Source organism: Lupinus angustifolius, chromosome LG17, assembly GCF_001865875.1.
Source record: "Lupinus angustifolius cultivar Tanjil chromosome LG17, LupAngTanjil_v1.0, whole genome shotgun sequence".
In the NCBI taxonomy this organism is placed as follows: domain Eukaryota; kingdom Viridiplantae; phylum Streptophyta; class Magnoliopsida; order Fabales; family Fabaceae; genus Lupinus; species Lupinus angustifolius.
This window is the reverse complement of record NC_032025.1, coordinates 3,599,113-3,611,016: the sequence shown is the minus strand read 5'-3', so window position 1 is coordinate 3,611,016 and position 11,904 is coordinate 3,599,113. Positions and strand designations below refer to the sequence as shown.

Sequence of the window (11,904 nt, the reverse complement as noted above, 5' to 3'; positions counted from 1 at the left end):
TGAAACAGCTGAAACATTATATATTATATATATAATCAGATTAGGTTTTATACGTTTTATTTATGTAATGGGACCCACAAGAAATATATAATCATATTCTTACATGCTTTTTTCTCCAGACTTTTGAATATGTTCCACTTTAATTGAGGATTAATTAGTATATAAAAATTATAGACTATTTGTTTGCATCTTCTAAAATAGTGGGAATTCAAAACAGAAGAAGAAGTGGTGTAATAGGTTTAACTAGTTTAAACAGTTAAATCGTCTGATCGGATCAGATGATTTCATATATAATTAATAATTTTATCAATAAATATATAATTATATAAGTAAAAAAATTAATATAATTAATAATTATTTGAAATAACATCTCTTAATATTTTTTTGGACCGAAGTAAAACAAAATATTAGAATAGTGTTCTATTTTTTTTTAATTTTAAGTAAACTGTATGGTTTACTTCCCAGTTATTCTGATTTAACCAGGATTAACATAGTCAGACCAGAATTTTCTCGATTCAAAACGGTCCAACTCTCATTCGGTTAAGACTACAAACTAGAGTCATTTTCAAATCCTATCAGTGGTCAAACTGGACGAACAATCTAGTACGATCTGGTTCTCACAACACTAATTTTTTGTACTACCCAGAATTTACTTTCATCTTATATTTAAAGAATTAATCTTTTTTATTGAGTATGTAATTATTCTTTCAATAAGTATTAAGTATTGTTCAATAAATCAGACTCTTTATTTTTTAATCTTTATGTAGATTTAGCTAGCTAAATCTTACATTATTAGGGTAACTAGTTAATGATAAATTATGTAGTATTTGAGTTCAATTGATGGATTCTTATTAATTTAAATTAAAAACATAAAATATTGTGTATGTTCATTACCAAGAGAGATAAAAAATTGAATTACACTAATTATACTAAATTTCAGTCATTCATTTTCTAAATCCAATGAGTTAAATGAGTGAAACTTAAAAATCATGTAAGATTATTTTTTTCTCTTTCATCACATATATCTCTCACCCTTTGGTTTGTTTAATTTAAAAAAACAAATGACCAAAATTGAATATAACTAGTGTAATTCAATTTGTATTTAAATGTAGCTCCACTTTTATTATTAATTGTGTTTTGACAGTTAACCTATATTCTTTAATTGAATTAAATAATATTATGAATTAATACTTCTATATATAAAATATTATTTTAAAAATATAAATATAAATATAAAAGAATGTTGAATTTAATTTTGCACATATAATAAGTTGTGGTCGAAAATATAAATTAAGGGTAAAATAGAATAAAATTATTTTTATGACATAGTTAAGAAATAATAAGATTTTAAATGGAAATATAAATTATCAACCAATTTTATGAAACACTATTCGAGAATCGGATGGAGATGTCTCGTATTAGGTTTAGCTGATTTAAATCGTTACACCGTCTGATTTAACTAGGTGATTTTATATATAATTACATATAAATGTAAATTTTTATACAATTAATAATTATGTATGATTATATTAAAGTAATTTTTTTCCGATGAAGTAAATAAAATATTATGGTAGTGATCCCTTTTTAAAAATTAAGTGAACTGTTTGGTTTACTTTTCGAGTTATTACGATTTAACTGAGTTTAATATAATTAGATGGAATTTCCATAATTCAAAATGGTCTAACACCTCATTTGATTAAGACCATAAACCAGACTCATTTTCAAATTCGATTATTTATATCGTACCAATTGAACTGCTATGTCTGGTCCTTTATCAACCATAATAAAATATGACTAATCCAATTTACTTCTTCCAACTTTCTATTTGTTAAACAAATCTAATTTAATAAATCTAATGTTATAGATTTATATTTTAGTTCTAAATAATGATAGATTTAGTTCTAAATAAATAATAACATTGTGATGTAGGTTGAAAACATAAATTATTAATAACGATAAAATAGTAATAAACTAATTTATTACTTATGGACCTTTGGGTCATCAGATTTAATTTAAGGATAAAAAGGAAGATTTGCATATGCACACCCTCTAGTATTGTCCTAAGAGAGAAGGTTGAGGTAGACCTAGAGCTAGTTATTTTAAAAATTCATCCTCTTTAGATTGGAGACAAAGTACCCTGTTGAATTCCTGACTTAAGTGTCCAAACAATGTATTTCAAGGTAAGGAATTTTAAAGCCCCTAAAAAATACATTTCTTGCTTATCACAATCTAATGTTTGTAAACCCTATCATACCATAACGATTCATGCATGACACAAACAAATAATGAAGCAAAAAACCACTGTTTCATTGGCTCATGCCTAATAAACGGGCCAAAGGGCATGGAAGCAGAGAAAATATATTATTGCTTTTGAAGGACAACAACAAAACAGCCAAAATAGTTTCAACAGTCAAACTCTAGTATTGTCATGGTTGGAGTTCACTCATAATACTATCATGCAAAAATAAGCAAACACAGGAAGTATCAAATATCTAACTTGAGCCCTATAAGAGAGGAAAACCATGCACAAATCCTACTTCTTTGAGGATTTGCCTTTCTTCTGTGAGTTTTTCCCCTTCACGTTGTCTGCAAAAGAATCAGTGTTACTCTCCTTGATGTTGATTGCCCCCTGACTGAATTCGGGAGATAGGATTTTAGCAACCTCAGGAAAACCAATGCTATTCTTGCCCCGTAACAGCGTTTGCAAATTCTGCTCCCAGATCTTGTCTTTCTTAATACCAGGACTCTGCAGGGTAACCACACATCATCATCATCAAGTGCGTAGCGATATTAATGCTTAAGACTGAAATATAAATGTGTAAAGAAGATATAAATGATAGAAAGGAACTTAGGCCATTCCAACATTTCCATGATTACACCAATGTTCTAATAAAATGATTAAAGAGTCCTTAATCCTCAAATAGACTTCTTAAAAAGTCAACGGTCCAGTTATACTAGACTCCATCCACATATTTCAATAGGACCCTTGTTCCTTCTTTTTTATTAATAAAAAATACCAGCTTTTCATAGGCTATTTGCTTATTTTCTGACTTACAAAGTCCAAAGTGGTTATTAGAATACACAACAAATTCAATATAATGTTATTTTTTGCCACTAAGGGACCAGTTTAAAAGTAGCATAGCAACAATAGTTCAAACCCAACCAAGAATCAGACAAAAAATCATAAACCATCTGATAATCATTTGGTTAATCAACTCAATTATGCACTTATTCAATCAGCTAAATAAGCTTATTTTCACAAGCTTCTATGATAAATTTATTAAATTAATCTAAAAACAACTTAATGAATATCATAAATTGTTTTCAAAAATCTATTGTTATAAGCTATTCTCATAAGCCCAAGTAAGTTCATTGAGCTCTTCCAATCCAAACACCCCCTAAAGATTGCTTAATCAATTTGGAGGAACAAATTCCACAATAACAGATAAATAAACAAGAGTTTAATATTACATACCGTAAGTTTTTTATACAATCAATTCATCAACCACCATTTTTAAGATCAATTGACATATGAATATTAGATGATGCACATTTAAGAGTCAATTGACATATAAAGATTGGATTGTAAAAACTCTTACAGTTAACAAATTGAATAGGAACAATGCGGAATAAATTGGCACATATGTGAGTAAGAACTTTCATCAAACAGTTAGTGTGTTGCGACGGAAAATGAAAAAGAAATCATAAACGCGTAAAAGGAAAAAGAGAAAGGGATATAACGGGAACCTTGAAATTGTAGAGTTTGAGGAACTTGGAAATGATCAAAGCGATTTCAGAACGAGATTGTTGAGGGATGCCAATGAACTTGCAGAGCTCACTAGAAGCTTTGCGGTTCTTGCTCTTCCCGCCGCCGACAATTTCGACTACGGCTTTTGACACCGTCGACATGCTCCTCCGCTCTGCTCCAACGACGGAAGCGGAGGCACGAAACCTTGTCAAAACCTGATTCATTGTTTGATGATTGATTCCTTGTGTTAAGTTTAGGCGAATCACACGCTCAAACCCAATTGAACAAATATCAAATAGATTATACAAACGAAGATTACAGATAAAAAAGCTATTTTTTTTAAAGATTGTCGAGTTATTTTTTTATACAATGAATTTGAGTTTTAGATAAGAAATTAATCATTTTTTTTGCTGCATGACTAAGTTTTTTGATAATAATGGCTCAGAAAAATTGAATCATTTATCTTTTAGTTTATTTTGGGCGGATCATGTGTTGTACTACAAGAGTGTTTCATTTTATGTATTACTTTTTTGATTGGATTAAAAAACATATATTTAAATTTAAAATTTAATAATAAAATATTTTTTTCATCAATAAGATAAAGTGACCTACTTTTTTGGGATACATGCTCTCATTTAAGATCCAGATAAATATTATACAACTACACTAACTTCTTGTTTCTTTTTTAATTAAAACTGTTGAAATATAGTTTGAACTATATTTTAGTATTTGAGTTGATATTTTATTAGGTTAGTTAGAGTTAATTTTAGTGGTTTTAGTTAGTTAAGTTTTGTTTATATGTATATGTAGTTTACTTTCATCGTAAATTATTACTCACTCAATTCAATATTACGAGGAGAAATATTATTCAATTCAATAAAGTTATGTTTGCATTCTTTCTCCTTCTGCAAGTTTTAAGCTTTTCTTATCTTTCTTATTCATGAATGTCTAATCTTTTTTGTTCTTCAAAAAGATTTGTCAATATCTCCTACATTTTAACATGATATCAAGGTGTAATTATTATTTTGATTGCTTCCCCTTATGGCTTTATCTTCCAAGATTCAACAAACAATCATTGTCATTCTCAATTAGCTACACATGTGAAACAACAACTTTCTTGCAAGAGGTTCATGAATATGCTAGACGAAGACTTTGGTATTCTACTATTGATCATTTCATCCTGGACTTTCTTGCCTCAAAAAAGGCTCTGTGTCAAGGCCATCATATCAAGCTTCATACTCTACTTCAAATTGAGACTCTAATGTCATGGATGAAGGCGGACAATTATTAAAGATTATCTACAAATTGTAAATGGTCAGAAATGTTGGATTTGTACACTATTTTCATTCTTGATTATGTTTTCAATGAAACATTGCATTTCAAGATTCTAACTCTTTCTTTTGTAAGACTTTCTAAAGCATTCATTTTGTTGTTGCTACACTTTCCATCATATTTTCTAGACAACAATGACTTTTCTTTTAAGCCTTCCAAATCAAGTTTCAATTGTTATGGTTGGTTTCATTTCTTTTCTTGCCCTTCTTGTACATGAAAGATTTAAAACTATGGGCTATGATTTTACTAAAGATGAATTTGTCATCGTTTACTTCCCTAATTATTTCTTTTCTTTACTACTCTATTTTCTTTACTCCTCTCTCTCTCATTAAACACACAATATTATTATGTGTAATTTTTTCTCATTGAAATATAATATTAGGATCCAGATTAAGATCAGTTTTTCCCTTTTTTATTCATTATGGTTGGTTTGGTTGGTTAAGCTTCTGTCAAAATAAATGGTTAAGTTTTGGATGAAGTTACTTCTGGCTATCGTAGTTAAGCATCAATATTGCTTCATATTCACATTTCAAGACTGAGAGATAAGGATTCATTCACCAGCTAGAGGAGGTACTAGAGTATATGATCATGTTCAACACAATTATTTCAAGTTTGGAATGCATGATACATCATAGCTTAAGGGAGCTGTTGAAATATATTTTGAACTATATTTTAGTATTTAAGTTGATATTGTATTAAACTAGTTATACTTAGTGTTAGTTTTAGTGGTTTTAGTTAGTTAAGTTTTGTTTACATCTATATATAGTTTACTTTCATTCTAAACCATCACTGGTTCAATATGATGATGAGAAATATTATTCAATTTAATAAAACTATGTTTCCATTCTTTCTCCTTCTTCAAGCCGTACGTTTTTCTTATCTTTCTCATTCATGAATGTCTAATCTTTCTTTCATCAAAAAATTTGTCAATGTCTCATACCATTTTATAAAAAACATAGTGAGAAAATTTATATATGCATTTAGTTGAGTAAAGGATAAAAAAAACAAATTTAAAGCATGTTGAGACTTGGGGATTGGTTGAACATTACATTTAATAGATTACAAGTTTGAAACTTGATTTTCATAAAATATGGGCTATGTGTTTTGCTTTGAATAAGCTTTCAAGTTACTTTTTCAAATCAACTTGACTCTGATTTTTGAAAAAGCTTAATCTAACGTGCCATACCTAATTACAAGATAATATCTTACAAAAAAAAGATCCTAAGACACAAAGATTTAACCTTGAAGCTTCTTATTGGTATTGGAACTAGCTCAACTTGGTTTGTTATCATGATAAAACAGCATTCACATTTCATTGAAGTGCTATTATTAGTGCATGGTTGTGTAATGTGTTGGAACTGGAGATCAAATTGAACCACATAGTTACAAGATTCTACTGTTGTTTTGCCATTTCTACTACAAGGATTAGGTAATTCAATTTTGAGTAGATACTCATTTCAGTTTCATGTTTACAATACCTGGTAGAGACTAATTTAATTCTGAAAATGATTAATTTGAATTTTTTGAGACCATTTTGAGTTTTTAAAAAAAAAAAAAAAAAAAACATGAGAGATTGAAATGAGTATTTACTGTACAATTTTTTCTTCAACTGAATCCTTTATGCTTCTAGACGTAAGCATTGTGATAACATTGTTTATGCTTTTTCAGATTCACTTCCCTATCTTTGTTGAGTTATTAAACCATCATGGGGTGCCTGATCTTGGATTAATTAAGGCTTTATATGAATGTACTAACTCTAAGTCTGCACTACCTTTTTTATTGTTTAGGAATCTATACCTAACACTTAGTGAATATAAGAAACGTCAAGTGTGATATAATTATGGTTGTTTGGTGAATATAGCCACTCATAACTTATATCTGTCAAATAATCATCCTCTGTTGCTTCTTGGTTGGTCACACACACATAAACTAGATATATATTGTATAGTTTATTTCCCTCATATAATTGATTGACAACATGATTGAGAGATCTTATATCCTGTGTATATGGAATAGACCTGTTTGAAATGATACTGTGTTTAACTGTTTATGCAGAATTATATTAGTCATTTTTTGTTCCCAACTTCAAAGTGACTTAGAGTGGATAATGCACCATGCTGAAGTAGAGTGTGACTAAGATCTTTTAGGTGTCATTTCTTATTTACATCAATCTTGTGAGTGCTTCAGATTCAAAAGTAATGTGATTATCACATAAAGTTTAATGTTAATCCCATTAGATGGAATCCGCTACAAGGGTGAAACAATATTGTAAAGCTAAAAATATTTAGTTAAAAACAACTTATGTTGTTGTCAATCACCTTAGAGCCTCTATCTAGGTTCCGAGGACAGAGCCATCCACCCACTTTTTATCACCAATTATTTTAGTCTCAATCTTCATAATGTGCATTAACTAAGCTTAACTTTAACTACATATTTGGTTTTGAATAATGCCATCATTTAAACATCATTGGATGATGAATATCACTTGGTGGATCAGTCATAAATGGGACTGCTACTGCTTCTGAGCTTGTGAAAAGCATCATGCTTAAGAGTTTTGAGAAGAAAAAAATCAACATCACTATGTAATAGTTATTATTCAATAAAAAAAAACCCCTTGTTATGGGCCACTACTGCCATGTTATAATATTATTCTGATAAATGTCCCATGTAGTTGTAAATTATGCAGGGAGAAATGGAACAACAAAGTTTTGGTTTTGGTTTCAAAGGCCTCAAAATGATCCACAATTTTCTTGGATAGTAACATCTGGTCACTATCTATTAACTATATATATATATTTGTCCTAGGATTTCATTTAGTCCTTTATGATGTCATTAAGTTATAGATACATTTTCCTTTTCCCACTACCTCTCTAGTTCCCTTTATTTCTAACACTATCCATGACCTTTTCTGCAGATAAGATTACAGAATGTTATTTTCCTTGCTTCTTATCATGTAGCATATCCTTTGTACTTTTTTTTAGGTAGAACTTGGAGTTAGTATTATCTAAAACTGCATAAAAAGGGGAATATAAAAATCATGTACACCATCATAAGTCTAACATTCTAATATTATTCCTAAGTTGAATCAGTACAAAAACTATTCAAGTTCTCTTGCAATGTGTATATGAGCTCCATGAGAATTTATATCTACTTCACTCTACGCAGCGCTAAATAAGCGACTAGTCGATAACCGAGCAACATCAGTGCCATAATGGACAGATCAACCCACATATGATTCAAACCCACTGATTTTATAGGAGGAAAATCTATAACCTTGCACAAGACCCCTTTTGAGCACTCATAATAATCATCATCATTGTACTGCACACCGAGAAGTAACTTGTAACAGTAGTAGCTGTAGCTCATGTACTTGAGCCAAACTATGAAGGGTGGAATTTGTTGTATATAGTATCCTCCAGCAATGAGAAAAACAAAAGTTGTCACAGAAGCTAGAGTAGTTGCTTGTTTAACTTCCATCAGGATAGCACCAAATGCTAGGCCAAGACTTTGAGAGACAACAACACTGTAAAGAACTACAAGAAGAGAAAGGATAAAGGTCACAGGATCAGGTTTAAGCCCTCCCATCCAATAGATTATGAAGACAAATGCTGTTGGAAGTGCAAGCTCAAGTGGTAAGTCTCCTATTGTTCTAGCTAGAAAGTAGGATGAAAGCCGGTACATTCCCGATGAACGTTCCTTGATCAGCATTCTCCTCTCTTGAGGAAATGTGAAAACTGCATTGTAGAGAGGGTAGAATCCCCAGAAAACTGAGAAGAAAAAGATCAAGGCCACCTGCATTACACATAACAACCACATATTAGTTCCTCTTAAGGGCTTTAGGATATAACATAAAGAAATTTGGCCAAACAAAATCAATCATGGTTTAGATTTCTTGGAGTTCAGGAAGCAGTGAATTGCAGCTTCAAAATGGTGTGTGTTGACATGGATATTGAAAGGAAAAGAGAAGTTATCAAATTGAAGGCCTAAATATATAACCATAACCTTCTGAATTAGTTGTTGTTATTATTAGTTATCATCAACTAAAAGAAGATAAACATGAAGCAATTCTTACCCGGTCTTGAATGTGTGATTCTGGTGTATGCCACCACAAAAGTCCGCCAAGAAAAGCGACACTTACGACTTGGAATATTCTCAGCCTGTTGAAGGCTTCATGTCTTCTTTCCCTCACTCCCCTTTGTAATAGTACCTTGAACTGATGCCACCAACTTGTGCACCATTGCTCATGTTTTGTGTGACTCTCTGCATAAATTTCATATCAGTAAGAGTAATAACAAACAGTAACTTTTTGCTGTGGTTTTCTCACTTAAAGATAGAAGACCTACTTGTGCAAGCATCTTTTGTGATAGTTTGATTGTTCACTTCTAGGCTGCAAAGCTCAGCTTTCAACCTTGTAGCTATGTTCTTGTCATAAGCAGAGATGAGAGTTTCTCTTACCACCTTCCTTTCTTGTTCCAGGCTCTCACTTTGTTCAGTTGCATGCTTGGAATCCGGCGCAATCCCTGCAACATTTGGTTATTATCATGACACTCTTAGTATTGCTTTCTTCAAAATAATACTCTTGAAAAAGAAGAGTCAGCTTCCACTTTTTTAAGTCCAAAGCGTTATAACTTAAGCATCATTAGATTATAATGAAAATTCAAAGTGAAAAAGAATCAAACAAATGTATATTTACCGTTGGCAAGATCAAGCAAGAGATCAGCTGGATTGACAGTCACACATGTCGAAAAACCGATTGATGAAAAGTAGTCCAAGGCAGTTGAAGCAGGACCATAATAGATAGGACACCCTTCAGAGAGCAAGACCACCTTATCAAACATATAGTAGAGGCGGCTAGAGGGTTGATGAATGGTGGTGATAACAGTTCTACCACCACTCGCGAGTCGTTTGATCATGCTGAGGATCCTTAGAGCTGTGGTGGAATCCAAACCTGAAGTAGGCTCATCCAGCAATAACAAGCTTGGATTGATGAGCATTTCTTGGCCTATACTCACTCTCTTTTTCTCACCACCTGATATTCCTCTCAACATTGGGCCTCCAATCATGCTACTCCTGCATCTACTGAGTCCTAGCTCAGCAATAACTCTCTCTACATGCTGAACTTTTTCATCTCTTGTTAAGCTGTTAGGAAGCCTTAGAAGTGCAGTGAAGACTAGAGTCTCAGTGACAGTAAGATGAGGATATAGCACATCATCCTGAGCCACAAAACCTGTTCTTCTTTTTATGGAACCTGAGAAAGGGTGATTGTTGTATGTGATTTCTCCGGATATTTTACCGCCGAGGCGGCCTCCGAGAGCCGTAAGAAGTGTGGTTTTGCCACTACCTGATGGCCCTAGCATAGCAAGTATTTCTCCTGGACATACCACACCTGACATACCATTCAATATGGTTTTCTCTTTGCAAGTCCATGTGCTGCCCCAACATAGTCCTTTATGCTCTAGTTTTACTTTGTACACCACTTCCTTAAACTGCAAACCAAAAACAGAACAACATTAGTCACAAAATATATCACATGAATGTTTTGTCTATATATATATATATATACATTATATGGTGGTGTCACAGAAATATAGAATCAATGTAAGTGTGGCATATACTATTGAGTGAAATAAAGTTTAATTTTGTTTAATCTAGTTAAATTACCTTCAAAGTTATGGGGTACATAGTGGCAAGGACACTTGGATTATGGGGCTGAGTGAGCTCTGGTGGTTCTTCCATATGATTACTATTGGAATATTGTGGTTTTGGTGCTATGCAGTTTTGTGGCATGGCTAAAGAAATGAGAGATTTGTAGTGTTTTGGTGGTGATTGTGGATGGTGATGATTAGGGAATGAGAGAAGTTAAGAAGTTCCTTTTAACTTGATTTCATAATGTGTAGTGAGTAGCAGGACATGAATATATAGCACAAACTATGATGTTCAGTGTGTGTGAGTCTGTTACTTTAACAAAATTTTGTAGGAAAGCACATTTTAAATAATGTCTCGTACTAATGACAATGACAGTGAAACAAAACAGAAAAAATAATAATGAATATTTAATTTTTTAAATTGATATGATATATTTTTATTAATACACGATATAATTTGGACAGCTACACTGTGATGGTGATGGAATCCCACCTTTTTTTATCTCAAATTATTCTAGCATGATCAATCAAGCTCACTCCTAAAAACTTTAGAAATTATGAAGCATTGCTTAAGATCACTTTTTCCTTTCTTTTGTCTTGTTCATTTTTGTTTAGCACAACAAACTTTTTCTGTTTCTTTAATAGCACCACTGTTTAATATTAATCATCCCTACTTCGGAAGCAACGGTGCTTAATAATCTACGAAGAGTATTCCTCACTTTTTTTTGGTAAGAAACTAATCTTTTTTGGGATTCGTAACTATCCCTTAGGAATTGAACATTTGATCTAAAGAAATAAGGATCAATCTTATGAAAATAAAACAAAGAGTAATTTTATGGTATTTTAAAATATGTTTTTTAGCTAGAATTTGTAGTTGTTTTTTCGTGGTGTTTTATTAAATGATTTCCTAATGCGTTACTAATCATTTTTTAAAACCGCCAAATTAACTAAAACAAAATTATCGGTGATCAAATTATTTGATAGTATAAAACCATAAACATGATCAAAATGTCATTTTCAACTTTTTATTTTTAATTTTTACATATTTTTATTCTTTGCAAATAAATTCCAGAAAAAATTAGATGTTCATCCAACTGATAGCTTAAATATAAAAATAAATATTTTAGTCATATATCAAGAAATGATGAACCATGTAAGAATGGTACATTTTCAAGGGAT

At 31.3% G+C, this 11,904-nt stretch overlaps 2 protein-coding genes across 2 annotated transcripts; both read right to left on the bottom strand.

The window, feature by feature from the left end:
* Window positions 2,343–4,035, bottom strand: LOC109331245. The gene is made up of 2 exons (XM_019565624.1): window positions 3,748–4,035; window positions 2,343–2,746 (listed from the first exon to the last, which is right to left on the bottom strand). The coding sequence occupies exons 1-2, from the start codon at window positions 3,970–3,972 to the stop codon at window positions 2,534–2,536; spliced, it is 438 nt and encodes a 145-aa protein (XP_019421169.1). The 5' UTR covers window positions 3,973–4,035; the 3' UTR covers window positions 2,343–2,533.
* LOC109331243 (ABC transporter G family member 14) lies at window positions 8,131–10,985 on the bottom strand. Its single transcript, XM_019565623.1, has 5 exons — window positions 10,742–10,985; window positions 9,774–10,566; window positions 9,424–9,600; window positions 9,153–9,340; window positions 8,131–8,872 (listed from the first exon to the last, which is right to left on the bottom strand). Exons 1-5 carry the CDS (start codon window positions 10,865–10,867, stop codon window positions 8,228–8,230), a joined length of 1,929 nt encoding a protein of 642 aa, XP_019421168.1. The 5' UTR covers window positions 10,868–10,985; the 3' UTR covers window positions 8,131–8,227.

Bases quoted from the DNA above. Each gene is read 5' to 3' on its own strand.
- LOC109331245 (XM_019565624.1), bottom strand. From the start codon at position 3,972: ATGAATCAGGTTTTGACAAGGTTTCGTGCCTCCGCTTCCGTCGTTGGA. The intron at 2,747-3,747 runs GTTCCCGTTATA...GTTACCCTGCAG, and splicing joins TCAAACTCTACAATTTCAAG to AGTCCTGGTATTAAGAAAGA.
- LOC109331243 (XM_019565623.1), bottom strand. From the start codon at position 10,867: ATGCCACAAAACTGCATAGCACCAAAACCACAATATTCCAATAGTAAT. The intron at 10,567-10,741 runs GTAATTTAACTA...TTTGGTTTGCAG, and splicing joins TGTACCCCATAACTTTGAAG to TTTAAGGAAGTGGTGTACAA. The intron at 9,341-9,423 runs GTAGGTCTTCTA...AAATTTATGCAG, and splicing joins CACAAAAGATGCTTGCACAA to AGAGTCACACAAAACATGAG.